This window comes from Gobius niger (assembly GCF_951799975.1).
Source record: "Gobius niger genome assembly, chromosome: 12".
NCBI lineage: Eukaryota > Metazoa > Chordata > Actinopteri > Gobiiformes > Gobiidae > Gobius > Gobius niger.
Genome location: NC_136863.1, coordinates 7,460,162 through 7,479,520, shown reverse-complemented (window position 1 = coordinate 7,479,520; position 19,359 = coordinate 7,460,162). Strand labels below are relative to the sequence as shown.

Here is a 19,359-nt window from a genome sequence, read left to right as displayed (position 1 = left end):
CTCCCTTTGCTGTTGCACGTCAAACGCTGCGATGAGGACCTATATTTGGACTGGAGATAATGGATGCTCCTGGTGGCAGAAGTGATCATTGTTGTAGTACTTACAGCATTAATTATTCAATGTGTTTTCTAGAAAGCGGCGGTGATAGAAGTTGTCATGTATTATGTATTATCATAGGACGTCTAGTAATCCTCCATCACATTTTTAGCCCGAGCCTTTTCCGATTCTTTACAAAGACGTCTGGGATTCGACGTTATCTCCATGAGGTTTGACAGGCGGATTAACCTGTCAGAGAAGTGCATGGGCCGTCCAGCATGGCAGCTCACGAGGTAGATTTAGCAAGAAATATCACACAAAAATTGCCATCATCTGCCAAATCAACAAGCAAAACTACTCCTCCGTGTAGCGCCACAGTACATGTGCATCTGAGGCTACGTTTATATGGAGGCTAAAAATCTGATCATAATCTGATTTCTGGATTTCTCAGATTATTGAATGGACGTGTAAACAGCATAATCCGATATACATGGTCTGATAAAGATGTAACCTGATTTCTTTCTGGTTTTTCACACTTGATACTCATGTATAAAACGAACCAGGGAAGAAAAGAGAAAAGGCCCAAATAATGTCACAAAGATTAAAAGTAAAAAAAGACTAAAAACTTTTTGAATTAAAAATTAAACAAGAAAGAAGTCACAAAAGTTCCATGAAATAAATCCCAAATGTGTACAGTGTGTTTTAAAGAGACATGTAAACAGAATTGCTGGGTTGCAGGTGCTAGAATGTGATGATGTCACCGGACCCAGCGGGGGACAGTTTTTCCTATTAACAGTATTACACTTTCACAAGTCGTATCTAAAAAGAAAATGTATGAATTCCAAAAATGATCATTAATATCAGTCACTGGGTCCATGATCTCTCTGTACAAGACCGAACATTTCCTCAAAAACAAACAAATTTTTCCTCTATATATAATAGTATAGGCCTTTTAGAATGATGTGATGTCACCTGCAACCCAGCAATAATCTGCTATACATTATCTGATAATGATGTAATCGGATTTCTTTCTGATGTTTCACACTTGTGTGTATAATCTAACCAGGAAAATATAGAAAAGAGTTCTAACGAATGTTCCAAAGACTAAAAGATATAGTAAAAAGACTAAAAACTTTTGGAATAAGAAAAAAAAAAAAAAAAAAATCCCAGTTTTCCATTTAAATTTGTTAAATTCCAAGATTTGTTCTTACCTGAGCTTAGACGAGTTGACACGTACCTGTCTGGTCTTTGTGAGTGCCTGTCACAGAGCGTGGTTGCTTCTAACGTCACCCTGTTTGGTGCTGGGAGAGGCCAAATGTTATCAACATCTTTGTTATACAGACCTGTGTGCATCACCTCGTCTAAGCTCAGGTAAGCACATATCTCAGTCTGGAAAATCGATAAAACATAGTGTGCAGTCGAGAGGTTAGAGCTGCTGCACTTATTATGCAGAATATTGCTCCATCCTCAGAGTTGAAGCTTTGAGGCTCTAAACCTTGTGCTGTCTCCACTGAGCTGTCATGCACAGGAGCATATTGCCACGTAGATCCTTTTGACTAAGTCCAAATACGGAGTCTTAATCTCTGTCAAATGTAATTCTGCAGGTGGAGGTGATTGAAGGGAGGGGTTGTGGAGATACTTCTGTTGCTCTAAAATCCAAATCTGCTCTTGCTCATGTAAAACCTGGAGTTTTACAGGTTCTCATGTAAAACCTGGAGTTTTACATGAGAATATAAAGGCATCAGATCTGATTATCGGATTGTCTGATTAGTCCAGTTATCTGATCTGGCCATGAAAAGCCTCTGATTTAAAAAAAACAGCTTGAAAGGAAATCATCTATATTGATCTAACTAGGCACTATACAGTATATTGATTTAGCTTAGTTACACAGGTCTGTTACAATAATTACTGCTTATTGCTCAATAACTGACAGGTAAACAATAAATTTTTGGGTTCAATACATATACATTTATTTTCATTTTCTTTTATTTAATACTTTTTTTTTTGACCCTATGAAAGGTTGTGTGTTCATTGTATTTCAATTTATTGTGGGATATTGTAAGATTACGTCCTTTATGGTCATGTTTAAGCTTTAGAGTTAGTTTCTGTGGCATTAAAAGGTCTTCAGTAATATCGTTTATCACAGTGTCTTCCTGCCTCAATATATCAAACTCCACATGTGAGTTTTGTAACAGGCGCTGGCCCCCAAAGTGTCTGTCAGACGACAAAAAAGGGCTGCAAAAATGACCTTTGGGAAAATGTAATTGATGAGTCTGGTGTTAATTAAAACTGATGTAGTATTTTGTTAGTTTTTTTTTTTTTGCTAGACTTTGAACATGGTAATGGCCCCACAGCAGATACCTCTGTGGGGGGTGGTGCATTGGTATAGATGGGTTGACAAGATATCTCCAGTAGCGTAGCATTAGTATTCCGCATCACACACTGTAAAGAAAACGAGAGAGAGCGAGTGAGAGCGAGGGGGGGGGGGGGGCGGGGCGGGGGGGAGAGGAAGCGGAGGCGAAGGGGAAATGTTCAAGTGTGGCCCAAAGCAAGATCAGGAGAGAGGAGTGAATCAGAGAGAGAAGGAGAGAGACTTACAATAGGCCAATTTAAAAAGGCACAGAAGAAACCACAGATATTTTTCTCAATCCATTTTACATTACGACGAGGTTTAAATGTCTCGCAACTGATGGAATTCATTAACACCTTTTCTAGGTCAGGTTTATTTTTGTAGCACGAATAAAAACAGGCACTACTGCTTTATACATGACTTTAGTTCCTTTTTGTTCTGAGCAGCTTCTGCAGCATCAAACAGGCAAGTAAATATAGTAAAAAGAGAAAACTTTAGTCATTTTCACTATTTGTTATTTTGCTGAATCTCCAGAGTGAGCTCCACCAAAGTTGCACAGTGACACAAGTCGTTTATTTATTTGATATTTACATGATTTGAACTTGCCAGGCAAAAAAAATGAAAAATTGGCTGTAAAATGAAAAAAAGAATTTTTCACTGTTCTAAGAGAATTTTTGGCCTGATCACAAATACGATTGTTACAAAAATACAAATACATGTATGTTGAATTAGCCTGGCCTTGGCCATCCGTAAACTCTGGTCAATTATAATTTCCCTGTACGCCTGGGTTTGATCTCAGTGGCTGCGTTACATCGGTTGACTTTCTGCCTACCATTCAGCGAGCGGGGGAGGCGGGTGTTGTAGGTGATGAAGCTCTTCAATCCGTCCTGGCTCGGCTCCCAAATATCCAGAAATTAAAATTGAAGCCTTGGAATGTGCAAGGAATGTCCCCAAGAGTTAAGATTGAGCTGCTTCACTCACTCGGGCGCGTTACATACGTCACGACCAAACGCTAGCGAAAATCAGATCCAATCGTTTCAAAGGAGTTCACCCCTCCCACCTGATAACGGAGCTCAATTGAGAAGTTCCAGACCCTTGTGCGAAACGAAGTAAGTACGAGGGTCTGGTAAAACCAGGCTAATGTTGAATGAGTTTCAGGGTTTTGATTTTGAAACACTGCGTGTTGCCGCAGATTGATCGCTTTTTATCGCGTGTGCATTTAAACAGCCTGGTTCTCGGATTGAACACTTTATCAGGATGTTTCTCAGCCGTCCTTGGACCGATTTCGATCTTTTCATGGAAAGCCGCTCTGCTTTGTCAAACACGCTCCAGAGAGTGAGAGAGAAGTGTCAGCTTTACAGCTGTTTGCGGCGCAAAAAAAGAAAGAAGAAAGAAAAGAAACGCAGATCGTGACTTTTCACAAGTTTTTGATCGTCATTTATTTCACTTCTGTTCATCACAGAGAAACCAAAATCTCATTGTCTAGTTTCGTAATAAAAAAAAGACACACTCAATGTGTTAAAAGCCATTTCAGGCATTATGAAGCTCATTGAGAAAATGCCAAGAATAAAGGGTTTAAAGGCTCTATCATTTCCTACATAATTCCATGTGTTCATTCATAGTTTAATGCCTTCAATGAAAGTCATACATATATAGAAGTTACGCCCATGGCATGCACTAAAATATTTGTTTTCCCGCAAGCACATGTTCCTCTCCTCCTCACAGCATTGATCTTCTCTGTAGCATCTTTGCAGAGTAACTTTATATAACTTGCCTTACTCCAATTCTCCACACTCCGTCTATATGGTAATAACTTGTGCGCTGTATTGACGAATCAACCTCGCCTTTCCCGCTCTAGTGTACGCTTGTATTTTAACGAGTTTTGTGCTACATCTGTGGATCAGTCTAATAAAACGTGTGGATTAATTGTGACAACATCGCTACATCTGCGCTAACTGGTACAGGCAGCACAAACAGCATAAATATTTCAACGAGACAATATTTTCTCACGGGCTCATAAGTAATTCATCACAGAGAAGCTGCTCTCCGACACGTTTGGAGCAAAGTAAATAGAAAACAGAGGGTTTGGATCGCGCCGTATTAGCAGGTAAACGTGATTCATGTATTATGAAGACAGAGGAGGGGAGATAAGTGGTTGTGTTTAAGAGGAGCGGACAGGTGTGTGCGTGAAAGAGTAAACGCTGTAGAAATAGTTTATACTGTAAAGCTTTTTAAGTTGCTACGGATGGACTTACTACATTTTGTAATAAAGGTTTTCTCTTGCTGTATGATTTATGCTCAAAGGCCTTAGGTCACATTTTTGGATGCTACATAATCTTCGGCAACAAACTTCACCCAACTGGCCAATGTGACTGCGTTGAAGAGACTGCTGGCACAGATTGACGGCCATTTTTCTATCACTGAGGGGCAGCTGTGGCTACAACAGGGCGGCACAGTGGCTTGTGGAGAGTGCATTTTCTCCTCTTGTCTACATTCTTCTTCTTCATCCATCAGGTCAACTCCGACCCCTGGTGACCAAATCGACTAGGCATCTCCATCTTGTTCTGTCTCTTGCCGTAACAAGACAGTTCTTCAGAGTCATTCCCAGTTTTTTCCAGCACATTGTCCAGCCATCTCGTCTTAGGTCTTCCTCTGCCTCTCTTTCCCTCCATGGACCCTTGCAAGATGGGTTTCTCCAAACGATCGTCTGCTCTGATCACATGTCCAAAGAAAGACAGTCAGAGATATTTTCACTTGGATTTCTTTCAGGACCCATTGGTTTGTTTTCTTCGCAGTCCATGGAATGCGTAGAAGCCTCCTCCACGATACGTACCTGTCTGGTCTTTGTGCCCGTGGAAGAGCGTGGTAGCTTCCAACTTCACCCCTGTTTGGCGCTATAGGAGTACATTGCGAGAGACTAAATACTAACAACATCTTTGGTTGTTTTGCGTGACTGCGGGCACGCACAAAGACCAGACAGGTACGTATCAACTCGTCTAAGCTCAGGTAAAAACCTGTCTCAGTATGTAAAAACGGTGGCCTGTTCCTTTAAGCCTTTTATTTCTGGTTGAGCATGTTGTGATATGTTCTGAATAAAGACAAACGATTGTGTATCATGAATCTACAGGTGGCTCGATACGATACGCGCATTGCCATGTACTCCATAAAGATATATTGCCAGTCCTACTTACTCTGTTGTTTTGATAATGACTTTTTGTGGCTTATGTTTATGCTCTTTTAGCATTCATTTGTGGGAAAAGCCGTATTCTACTCTCTACATGACAAAATCAATGCTGTTTTGGGTCGCGGCTTGTTAACTTGGCATAATGGTGGTTCCCTACATGATACCAGTAGGGACCTGCTGCCTTAAATTCTATTAAAAATCATTCAGTTTGATTCCAGTGCACAATAAATCTCAATTTGACAGTTAAGTCCATTAAAAATATAAGAAATACGGTCCCAAACACATTCAACAGCAGTTTTTGGTGAAATGTTCAGTCAATTCAACACTCAAGTCACCCGTTGTGTCCGATTTGCTTTTAAATATCCCAGTTTCCTCTCATTCTTCTGTTCGGCTGTTTGCAGTTGGAGTTTCCAGGTTGAAGAAACAAATACACAGTGTCTTATGGAGTTAATGAATAATCTTTTGTAAATCACATTGGGTTCTAAAGGTGCAAAAACATGAGCATTATTTGTCAAGTGACCCGCTATAAATACCATTGTCGAGATCATTTTGTGAAACACCTGCAAATGGAAGTGCAAAGCATCTCCTTAATGACTGTCTGTAGCAAACCTATTCTCTCTAATGTTTTCCTTTCTGTCCACATCCCGCCTCTGTACAGAAGTCATTTACCGTGGCCTGGTTGTGTCCACAGGTGACAGATATGATGCTCCAGGACCAGCATTATCCGGACTGGGGCCGAACAGCCAGACGCTTCTGGAAACGTGGCAACAACCGCATTGTCCTCTTCTGGTAAGACTGTAGCAAATGAATGAAGAAAATGTGAGCATAAACAATGGGAATATTTTTTGTAAAACAGACGGCAAATCCAAAAGGAGAGGAGTAATTTAGCTTCAGCAACCAAATATTTCAGTTTAACAGCTTGATAGGGTTTAGGAAGAGATTTTCTTAGGAAGTGAGCATCAGGAAAAGAATATGTAACTGATAGCAACTAGATGTGTGTAATTTTGGTGAATTTTGTTTGTCTATTTCTTGGCCAGCAGGCTTAATGAGGCAGGACGGTTAAGCATGAAAGGGAGTGAAGCGTGGGAAAAGAGACATTACTCAAACTCACCATGCCGACGAAGTGCCTCAGTATTTGTGCTGCTGCCTGAACGCTCAGGCTCAGGGACTAAAATATCCTCTTTAACCCAACGCTTAAGTGTCCAAAGAAGTTAATTTGGTCTTTGGTCTCGTGATAATGTTATGGTTTATCAGACCAGTGTGGTTTTCATCCCTGACAGTTTTGCTTCCTGCTGTTCACTTCCTGCATTCTTCTTCAGAGAGATAACGTCATGTTGCTCTTGTCGGCTGATCTAAACAGGTATTAGCACTGTTTTCCTACCAGTGAAGGTATGAACAAAGACCTTTATTGTCATTATACAATATTATTGTACAATGAAATTGCGTAGATCAGATGTTGGGTTAGTCTTGAGCTACTGCGACTCTGACCAGCATGATTTTGGAGGCAAGGGAAGCTAGAGAATCCAGAGGAAACCTACGCAGACAAATAAACCAATAAACTACACTAAACACGGGGAGAACATGCAAAGTCCTGCCTCAGAGCTTGACATCCTTCATGATGTTACATGGTGATGAAGTTATCAGCTTTATAGTACTGGGGTCCTTCTAGGGCTGGACAATATATCGATATTTAAGAGCTATCGATATATTTTTAAATGAGATATGGAATTAGACCATATGGCATATATTGATATAGTTCAAATTTGCGCTGTAATACTTATTTTATAGGCTATTTTTTATCCATTTTTTATTTTATTTTTTTATGTAAATGTGCACCTCCCCTCCTGGAACCGCCACCTTAACGTGGTGGAGGGGTTTGAGCACCCAAATGATCCTGGGAGCTCTGTTGTCGGTGGCTTTGTGCCCCTGGTAGGGTCTCCCATGGCAAACATGTCCTAGGTGACGGGTCAGACAAAGAGCGGTTCAGAAGCCTCTTATGAGAGACCGACAGCCCCGGTTTGAATCGTGAGGCCGTCCTTCTGTGGACCCAGCACCTGCAGGAGGCGCCAAAAGGGGCTGGTGAAGAGGATGGATGGATGGATGGATGGATGGATGGAAATGTGCACCTTACGGAGCTTTCTTATACAGTGTTTATGTTTACATTTTACATTACATTACACAACAATAAATCACATCCTCAAACCACAAATCTCATCATTCTACAGTCACACAGATACAAATTGCAACCAGTTTCTTGACTTTTTCACTTCAAAAATTAACAATATCCGTTCCTCATTCCCACTTCTCAATAGCACCTCACTAGACCTGCCCGAAACACCCATCGCACAACCTCTATCACAATTCTACCTCACAACGCAGCAGGAGGTCGAGAACATCATCCGTAAATCCAAACCATCCACCTGCCGCCTTGACCCCCTCCCATCTCCTCTGCTTAAAACTCACAACAACTCCATCAGTCCCCTCATAACCAAAATAATAAACCTGTCCGTAGAAACAGGCCATGTTCCCACCTCCCTCAAAACTGCTCTCATCAAACCCCTCCTCAAAAAAACCCACCTTGGACCCTATACCCCTGTCAAATTACAGACCAATTTCAAATCTCCCATTCATTTCCAAACTCCTCGAAAAAGTTGTTTCCACCCAGCTCCATAATCATCTCAAAACTAACAGTCTATATGAGAAATTTCAATCTGGTTTCCGTCCCTCCCACAGCACAGAAACAGCTCTCATCAGAGTCACCAGCGACCTGCTCATGGCTTCTGACTCCGGTTCCACATCCCTCCTCATTCTTCTCGACCTCTCTGCTGCGTTTGACACTGTAGACCACCACATCCTCCTGCACCGGCTCCAACACTACACTGGTCTTTCTGGTACCGCCCTTCAATGGTTTCACTCCTACCTCACTGACAGAACCGAGTGTGTAGCTCTGGGGGATGCAAAATCCAGACCCCACACTGTCACTTGTGGGGTCCCCCAGGGCTCCGTACTCGGCCCAACCCTCTTCACCATTTACATGCTTCCCCTGGGTCGTGTCGTCAGCAAGCATGGAATTAATTTCCACTGCTATGCTGACGACACACAACTCTACCTCCGAGTCACTCCCTCTAGCTCCCCCTCTGCCACGGCTGCACGCCTCAGCTCCTGCCTGGAGGAGATAGAGGCGTGGATGAGTCAAAACTTCCTGCAGCTCAACGGCTCTAAAACAGAAGCCATTCAAACTGGAACCTCTCATCAACTCTGCTCCTCTCCAATTACCACTGTTTCATTCTTTGGACACACCATTCCCCTCTCTCCCTCTGTCACTAACCTAGGGGTTAAATTTGACCCCCACCTTTCTTTTGACAATCATGTCACCTCCATCTGCAAAACTGCCTTCTTTCACCTCCGTAATATTTCCAAACTGCGCCCCACCCTCTCCCTTCCTGCTGCAGAGAAGCTCATTCATGCTTTTGTCTCCTCCAGGCTGGACTACTGTAATGCACTCCTCATCGGGATCCCTGGCAGGAGCCTCCAAAAGCTCCAGTATGTCCAAAACAGCGCTGCCAGGATCCTGATGAGGGTGCGAAAACACGAGCACATCACCCCCATCCTCCGTACACTGCACTGGCTCCCCATTCAGTCCCGCATACAATACAAGGTCCTCTTGCACACCCATCACTGTCTGCACGGTGTGGCCCCCACTTACCTCACCGAACTGCTCACACCACACACCTCAACCAGGACCCGGTCAGGCCAACAGCACCGTCTGGTCATGCCCAGGACACGGCTCAAAACCATGGGCGACAGGGCCTTTGAAGCCGCTGCTCCCTGCCTGTGGAACGCCCTCCCAGATCACCTCAGGGCCCCACAGACAGTGGACACATTTAAAAAAGGACTTAAAACCCACCTTTTTACTAAAGCTTATTTTAACAGCTAATGCTTTCGTTTTTTAGTCCTGTCTTTTAATATATGTTGTGTTGTATTTTATAATGTTTTGTTTTTAACTATGCTGTCCATTGTAGCACTTTGAGATTTGGTGTCAAATGTAAAGTGCATTATAAATAAAATTTATTATTATTATTATTATTACATTTTATAGTGAGTTTTCAATAAAACTACTCCTCACTACTATTCTCACTTTGCGGAAAAAATATTGGGATATATATGGTGTATCGATATTCAACCTAAATATATCGTGATTTGACTTTTGGTCCATGTCGCCCAGCCCTAGGTCATTCCCATCACCATGCTTGTGTGTGCGAGTCTTGCCCAAATACCTCCTCGCCCTTCTCTGTGGCGCCTTCTCTGTGCTGCAGGCGTGGGGGGCTCTTGGTGCCTCTTCAGTGTTTCAGAAGAAGAAATCTGGTGATTCGTAGATCTCAAATGCCTCTCAAAGACCTTTAGGCCATCAGCTTGCCATCTGCAGTCCATCTTCTTCAGTACAGCGTCCCAGGTGTGTGAAAGCAAAAATGCCCTGTCATCCCGGTTAACTGTCCTGGGGGCATGTTTCTTAATCCCAATTGCAGCCACAGCGTTTATTCTCCTCCATCCCAGTTCATAACGTGATTTGTACGCTTTTGCAACGATCAGAGATGGCGGATTCGCGTTCTTGTTCAGCTTTTTGTTTAATGGCCGTGTGCACCGGTAGGAAAACTGGGCCAAAACCGGTTTTGATCAGCCGACAAGACTCGTCGCCGCAACTGAGGAAGACCGCATGAAGCAATTGAAACTGTCAGGTATGAAAACCACTGTAGCCTGAGGAACCTTGGAAACTTTTCTTGAAACCAACATTGATAAGAAACTCTTAAAAAGGAAAGTGATATGATAAAGTGGTGAAATGTAGTCACTTTCTGAAAAAAAAATGAAATGAGACAGAACTTAAATATTCGGTCTTTATTTTAGATCTATAACCTTGCGGGAGAATTAGCTGTGAGGTCATTTAGCGATCATCAAACAGTACGCATTCATGGAAAAAGTTAATTGCCAAAACACCGCCTGTTCTCTCGCGGCGTCTCCGGGGGTAGAAGCATCTTTAATATATTCCTAAGAGGGCTGTGAGTCCCGGGTCAATATCTGTGTTAATCTCCCCTCACTCAATGTCGGCACCTTTAATTAGACCGACAGGGTGCAGAAATCAATGGACACAGCAAGGTCGCAGGGCACAGTGCGGAGACGGCTTTAGCTCAGACCACGGCCCGTAAATAACAGCTAAGCAAATGGCGAGAGGCGCGTCGGACTCGCCCATTATTAGTTGTTTACAGATCGGAGAAAGTGCTGATGCCCCTCTCCACGGATGGGGGCATCAGCAAGTGTCAAATATTTAGATTTGAGGGAGAAAAAAAAGAAGTACAAAGAAGAAGCCAAGTCCATACATTCTGAGCCTGATTATTCATAGCGACAAGTCATGTTTTTACTTTTTTCGGTTCGGATCGCTATACTTTGTGCTGCAATAACAAGCATCGATACTTTATCAAGAATCGCAGTACTTTCAATACTTGGGTGTTTGGAGGCGTTTTATCACACGCTCCTTTGTTTTCCAGCAACAGTTACACAGCAGCACTTTGTTACATTTTGTGTTAATGGATTCTCAATCTTAACACTTCAATAAATGGCATTTGGTTTAGGGATGGGAACCTCTTGGTACCTCACGATTCGATACGATGATACATGGCTTATGATAACGATAATCTCAGGTTACACTGATACTGCGGTAATTAATATATTGCACAAAAATAACCTACAATGCATCACGATTTTATAAAAAACATGCTACTTTTAACCTTTATTTTATCATACTACATATTATTCATCATTAACATTTCTTTTCATGTGCTTCGTAGCCCTTTTTCTGTCTATAAATGATCCCTAACTTATATACTTAAAATAGGTCTATAGATCTGTCAGTGACTTTTACATTTAAATAAACCACAGTCATATTTCAAAAGGAATACATCAACCTCAAATTTCTTTATAGATATAAAAACTATAATTAGAAGTAATTTATTTGTGTGACAGTGTTTGGTTAAAGTGCTTAAAACTGTAGTGCTGCCCCCTGCTGTCCTGCCTCTATTGACTCTTCATCAAAGTATGGATATCAGTATAAAAAATCGTATCGTCCCGCAAAATATCGCAATATAAAAATATAATATAAATAAAATCGATATATTGTCACACTCCTAATTTGGTTTCTAAACTTTGGACACATGACTTTTTACACATTTTAAGGAAAACATATCATTTATCAATACTGTAAGTACTTATTGTATCGCAACACGTACCGGATCGTGACAAAAGTGTATCGTCCCAGCCCTAATAAACATGATGTTTTTGCATTCTTTGCTGAATAACCAACTCATAATTATGTTTTTGAACCACAAAACATGCATGTTGAGGAATGTCCCACTCCGATCCAACATAATATTGTAATACTGCACACTAAAACACTGCCCTCTTCGAATCCAGCCGTCAGACATGAAGATTTCTTTGAGACTTTTCATCTCTGCTGTGAAAGATATTTCAGTCTGTAACGATCAAATCAGATTATTATGCTGTGCAGCATTCAGTCGTGTTACTTCCCTGTTCATCCCCATTAATTCCCAAATGTTCCCACAAATTTTGCAACCTTAGTCCTGGTTTAATTGAGAGCAATTTCCTGATTTAACCCTGGTTTGTTCAGTATCTTCTACGTTCCATCTGTTATGGATTAGATCTGGTTTAGAAATCTTCACAAACTCATTTTCAGAAATATCATGGGGTTTTTTCCCTCCATGTAAATGTCATAAAAACCATACCAAACCAAATCCTCGAAATGTCTTGAAAAATATGACATAAGTGCTTCGAAAAGACAAAAGTTATGGTCTAAAACATATTCAGCTGTAGCTTTGTATGACATTTTACACATTTTTCTGCCCAAAAGCCTGCTGTAACCTCTTTGCTTATTAATATCAAAGTTTTCTCTTGGTTTGGTCTGTCCTGGTTTAGCCTCGGCTCAGTCCTAGATCAGATCCTCACATTCACAGTCACACCTGCTTTAAAAGCGCAGGTCTGAACCCCTGATGCCCCTGCTGCCGTGTAAGCAGCTGAATGGAGGAGGGGGTCGAGCAGCGGTAGATGTTTAGATATGTTTCTACAGACCAGGGCCATCTCCCGAAGGTCCTCTTTCACAGCGGCACTTCAGAGCTGTCAGTCAGATCAGACATGGTGCGGGTGAGGAGGGGTCTCCTGTGGGGCAGTTAAGGACCACTGGGAAACATGAAGGGCAAGTGAGAAGGAGACAGAGGCTCTGACATCGTCTCACTATGCATAAGGGCTTAACCCACTTACATTGTAGCTGCGGAGGTGCCATTGCTACAAAAATGCTAGATTTTTGTTTGCAGATACATGTAAGCCTGAGCTAGGAACTCATTATCAGTAAAATAAAACAAAAATGACTAATCACTGCTTAGATTATTGACATTACTATCCAAACAAAGCTACCCACTTAATATATTTGTGTGTACTCAAATACTATAGTACTAAAGAGACTATTAGTTTAGCTATGTACCTGGGTTATTATTAGGGCTGTAATGATAAATACTATATCGACTTATCTTTCTGTAATGACAGATAGACCATACATTTTGGCCTCAATATTTATGGTTACATTTATTTGCATGTTTTCCCCCATTTTCCTAATGTAATACTATTTTTTACCCAAAGTAAGTTGTGTCTCTTTGTATTCCATGTTCATTGTTGGATCTTTTAAAAGCAAGTACATTTGGAACAGAGCTTAAAGGTGCATTATGCAACTTTTTAAGTGAACAAAGAAAGGTGATATTTATGCATATTTGACCTTGTAGTGACCCAGGGGCTGTATGAGTGGTCAAACCTACAAAACAATTGATCCTGGAGCGTCCTAGAGACCACTGTGATGGCAGCTTTAAAGGGATACTTCAGGATTTTTGACATAGGGCCTCATTTCCTAGTTTTCCAGAGTGTTGCTGAATACTGGAGAGATTTTTTAAATTTAATTCATGCAGTTCTTATGTTTGAAGAGTTTCGTGGCGCTAGGCTAGTGCAAGGCTAGCGCATTTCTATGGTATCAGCTAGCCTGCATTAAAAACAGTCTGACCTGCTCCACAGTGCTCCTGAGGCAAATCACTTATAACGCCAGACTAACCATATAAATGTCTGTGTAGATAGAGTAATTTTTGGAATATAACTGACCTTGCATCACATGAATGATCGCATTTTGAGGGTACTATTTTTTAGCAGATCACTCCACCGCTGCGTAGCTTATACAACCACGAAGCTGATGCTGCTCAAGTATAAGTTATTTTAAATGCAAAATGGCTAAAATTATTCAATCGACATTTATATCGTTAGTCTGGAGTTATAAGTGATTTGCCTCAGGTGCTCTGTGGAGCGGGTCAGACTGTTTTTAATGCAGGCTGGCTGATACCATAGAAATGTGCTAGCCTTGCATTAGCCTAGCGCCACGTAACTCTCCAAACAGAAGAACTGCATGAATTACAAAAAAAATATCTCCAGAAATCAGCAAAACTCTGGATAACTACAAAATGAGGCCCTATGTCAAAAATCCTGAAATATCCCTTTGACTACATGTTTGCCAAAATATGCTGTATGCCCTATATATAGAGAGTTTAAAATGATAATTTGTTAAATCATAATCAGTATTTATCCCATAATCACTATAATATGTAGACTATTATGTAAACTTCATTTCGAATCAAGTGAATTTATCTTGTTTAGGAGCGGCAATGCGCTGAACTTTTGGCCACATTAACATTTCACTCACTACTCGACCTCGGATAAAACGGAAGAAGATGGATGTACGGCTGTTTAGAAACTCCAGCCATCTATTACACGACTTGATTTCACCTTTCATCGACGGAGTCTTCACGGAGAGCCAAGGGTTGCGCCTCATCCTTAACGACCTACTTAGCAATTTATTTATATTTTCCACGTGTCTCTGTGTCTGCTTCACCCACATCTGGCCTCTCCTTTGACACGCTGTAGAGATCTCAAACAGCGGACTCGTCTCTCCCAGTCGCCGGATTGATTCACCTGTGATTAAAATGCGCTGGGCGTGTGGGCGTGCGACTTTTTCCTGATGCCGCTCTTGTTATTGATGGACGCCGCGACTCGCTGCGTTTGCGATCGATGCCGGATTTGACGAGGCATTGTATGAAATTTCTCCTTTTGAAAATTTGATTGATAAACGCACTTTTGGGTACATCATGTCAATACACCCGTGAGCTTTGTGGTAGATTATTAAAAAAAATACTGTGCCAAAAGTCGCCCATGCAGAGAAGAGAAATCTTATTATCGACTAATGAAAGCTATGAAATTGTGTGAAATTGAAGGAGGATATGAGCTGGCTTCTCTCTGCAGTGCACTGGGCCAAAGCACTGGGAGAATGCAGATTGCAGTGCCGGGGAGAGGCTGACAGAGAGCACAGAAATAAACCTTTCAGCTATACAGATGTCTTAGCAAGAGTGACAACAGCACTACACCACCACTCCTACCTCTTTTGCTACACCTTTGTGAACACGGCGAAGTCCTTGCAATACGATTTTGCTGTAAATCACGCGCAATGTGTGTAGCAGCCACTAGCCATTTTGTTTTGTGATAAACACATGTCTCTTCAGATAGTCATTAATCTGAGTGCTGCTTTGGCCACTGACTGTGAAACCACACTGGAAAAAGAACAAAAGAACAAATTACGTAATTACACTTGAATTAAGAGATTGTATCTAAAGTTTGAGTAGCTTTGGTCTAGTCTAAGATCAGATAAAACAACTTTTCACAAATCGAACAAGCAATTTTTTTCTGGAAGTGGAAAATAAGTATTCTTTAAAGCAGTACTAAGTAATGCCCCTAGAGGCCATAAGCGCTACTCCAGGTGTCGTGGCATGTCATGTTTTTTTGCTCATTAATTGTGAGAGTAAATTCTACGAGAGGGATATTATACATACAATTACACAATGGAGATCATTTTTTTCACTCAAACTTGGCTGTAAATACTGTTTAAGTGGCGCTAGCCTGCAGTTAGCTTTGCCCGTTAGCATGTTAGCGTTTTCTTCATGATCCCATTAGTGTGTATTGCCCCTCCGACCCGGTGGCAAGGAAGTTGCAATTGTGGTTTTCTGGCCAGAGACACCAGGGGGAGATGAAAGACCCCCCAGTCATCCCATTAACCCTTGTATTACCACCAGAGGGACTACAAAAAGGATTTAGTAAGGTGAACAAGTTACTTAGCACTGCTTTAAAGGGACTATAGGGAGTTTCAAAATGTTAAAATTATGTATTTTCCTCCCCCTACATGTTCCAGCCATGTCCCAATGTGTAGAATGAGCCCAGACCTGTTTACCACAACTGCCTCTAAAATCCTGCACTGTCACTTAAAAAGGTGTCACTTCGGGTCCAAATTGCCGTCATGCACGAGCTCAATATAGAAGGTGCAGTTACACATATGGCCTGAGGTGGCAGTAGTGAGTTTAAAATGGCCAACTTGCATCCAGCCCCTTTAATGTTAAAGTTAATTAATCGGTTGTCAAGTTGGATTTATTGATTGATTGTTTATTCCGAGTTTGAGGTACATTTCATATTCTCATGGTTTACATATTTTTTTGCAATTCTATGTGCAGCCTTTACAATATATACTTTAATATAATACTCAATCAATCAATCAAGGTTTATTTATATAGCACCAAAGAGCTTCACAGAAAGATAAAAACAATTAATGAACACATAATGAATGCATCCTAGACACAATTCAGTGTGTTCTAAGTATCAAAAGCGAGTTTGAAAAGATGAGTCTTTATTTATAAAGAATGCACAGACTGAGGAGCAGCTGTTCCACAGTTTAGGCGGGGCAAACCCTAAAGGAACGATCGAGCCACTGTTTGTACCGGGACGTCCAAAACCATTTGATCCGCAGACCGGAGAGCTCTGCTGGGGCGAAGCACGGTCAGCAACTCCAGCTTTGAAAACAAGCATCAACATTTTAAAATCAATCCGAAAACGGACCGGGAGCTAGTGCAGGGTGGAGAGGACAGGGGTGATGTGTCTGGATGAACCGGTGAGAAGACGGGGCTGCTGCACTCTGCACGAACTGTAGCCGGTGGAGTGATGACTGTGGGAGGCCATGCTCCAACCGAGAAGTGATAAATGCGCGAGTCGCAAGTTCTCAAGGTCTTGGCGTGAGAGAAAGGGCTTCACCTTGGTCAATACTGTACATAAACTCAAGAAGGAGTGGGAGGAAGAATAACATATAGGTTCCCACCCCTGTAAGCATCATATTTTCATTATGGAGCCAATAGCAGCAAATTTCAGATGGTAGAGAAGGTGCAACATGCCCAAAAATATAGCTATATGTTTTTATCCCGACCAGCTTACTCTCTATTTTGCACCTGTCTTGTTAAATGACCCCCTGAAAGTATATTGATTCGGGTTTATTGTATAACTCGCTTTCCGCCACACAACCTGTAAATACTTATTTATTCAAACAACTTTCTGCTCATTCCAATTTGGATTTAAACAAGGCAGGTTTTGTGCACAGAATACGCATTACAGTGACCGGAGGCAATGTGGATCTGATTATCGCAGTACTGAAGTGGATTTTCTTGGGATTTAAACCCTGGACCCTAATATTTGGAGTAGTATTTGACTACATTCACACCGTTTTGAGTAATCCTCGAACAAAGCTGTGAAATGTAGCTGTTTCTTCTTCTACGGTGTCAGCGCCTCGTCCTGTACTTCCTTATGGCAATATTAAAGTGGACTTTCTTGAGATTTAAACCCTGGACCCTATTACCTGGAGGAGTATTTCACTACATTCACACAGTTTTGAGTAATCCTCGGACAAAGCTGTCAAATTTAGCTGTTTCTTCTTCTACGGTGTCAGCGCCTCGTTCTGTACTTCCTGAATACAATTGTTCAAACCCAAAAACTGGGTTCTCCACATTTTGAAAGCCAAACATTATCGATTTTGAGCCATTCTGTGCTTGAAGTTCATCACGTGCTGCTGAAGTTGCTAACCACGCTGTATGTTTATAGAAAATTATTCCTATATCTGCCAACAGGAGGAGCCCCTGTCAAGATTTTCACCAGCTCTTTCACCTGCATTTCATTGTTGCTATTTAGTTCTTACAGAGACATATTTTCAAATTATAAAACGTAAAATATCTAAGCTCAGGCACCCAAAATAAGGTCTTTTTGTCTACTTTAATGTCACAATTATATAAAGCACTTCACAATGAACACTTACCGACCATTGAGCCACTGTTGCCTCGTTTCAAATGAATAGCAAACTCTTGTCTTGTTTCCATATGCTCGTTTCTCAGGTCGGTGCTGTTCTCGCTGACCTCCGTCGTGGTCCTGGTCATCAGCACAGACTGGATCAGCTGGGACAACCTGAACCGAGGCTTCCTGCCCAGCGATGAGGTCTCGCGGGCTTTTCTGGCCTCATTCATCCTGGTGTTCGACCTGCTCATCGTCATGCAGGTACGTCCACCCCGCTACGCAACCCCCCTCACCCCCCTCACATCCCTCCCCCCCCCCCCGGGCGCGGGTGTCAGGGATGTCCGGACATTTCAATTAATACTTTGTACCGTGTAAGGGTTTTTGTGGGCTTTTGAAATGTCAGTAAATGAATTTTGCCAAAATGAAGGCCTTGAATGTCATTGAAAAGCATTCCTCGGTTGTGTGCAAATCTAAAGCAATGAAATATGCATTAAAAAGGCATTAAAATGGTATTAAAGCGAACACTGTTTAAGCCCCGTGTATTTGTATGGCTTACAAGGCCCTTACAAGGCTCTCTTCATTTTGTAACACTAAAACGTTGACATTGTGACACAGCAGGTCCCCCCCCCTCCCTCCTCCCGTGCAGGTACAGCCCTTTCTCCCCCTGGGGCCAATTAAAACACACCCAGGACGTCTCGGGGCTGGCTCTCCCAGTTCACCCTCTCTGTTTTCACTACATTCATCAAAGGGACAGGGCAGAGGAAGGTCTGTTTGGTGACTCTCAATTGACAAAGGTGCCGGTGCTCACATACATGTTTAATTTAAGAGTTGTAGAAAGGACGCAAGTGTTTCTCAAACTGTGGTGCTGGTAACACGCTGGTGATCCTGACATATCATGCAAAATACAGTTTCTTTCAGATTTGAGTAATCCTGTTTATTCTGGTTGTTTCCTCTGCAGGGGAAGAGCACTGATTTGCATGTTGTGGATTTTGTTGCATACTAGATAGGACAATGAAGTATTCATCACATTTTTAAAGCCCTTGGGAGCCAAAACCTGCTCTCCATCATAGTACATCGGGCCTTATAGAAGATTTTGACCAGTATTATTAAAGAAATCAAATGCTTGTTAAAGTACTCTAGAAATGTGGAAAAATAGTGGCAATTTCTTAAAGGAACAGGCCACTGTTTTTCCATACTGTGATATGTTATTACCTGAGCTTAGACGAGTTGATGTACCTGTCTTATCTGGTCTTTGTGCCCATGGATGAGCGTGGTAGCTTCCCACTTCACCCCCGTTTGGAGCTATAGGAACACATTGGGAAAGGCCAAATGCAAGACCATATCTCAGTATGGAAAAACGGTGGCCTGTTCCTTTAACTGTGTTATTGATTTGTAAGCATGCCATTTGTACTGCTGCCAGCAGAGGTCAGTCCATCTTCACAACGAGATAAAGACCAATACATTCCCTGCTGACAAAGTAATTTCCATTTACAGGCATTCCCCCTGAAAATGTAGTATTGATGTTGAAAAGTCAATATTGAGG

At 41.8% G+C, this 19,359-nt stretch overlaps 1 protein-coding gene across 1 annotated transcript in view; it reads left to right on the top strand.

Moving 5' to 3' along the window:
* tmem117 (transmembrane protein 117) overlaps window positions 1-19,359 on the top strand; it is a gene marked incomplete at its 3' end in the record, with an annotated part of 118,675 nt that overhangs the window by 71,719 nt on the left and 27,597 nt on the right. Inside the window, exons 5-6 of the mRNA XM_079567113.1 lie at window positions 6,262-6,359; window positions 17,918-18,077. Of these exons, the coding sequence (XP_079423239.1) occupies window positions 6,262-6,359; window positions 17,918-18,077 (258 nt within the window). The remainder of the gene's footprint in view (window positions 1-6,261; window positions 6,360-17,917; window positions 18,078-19,359) is intronic.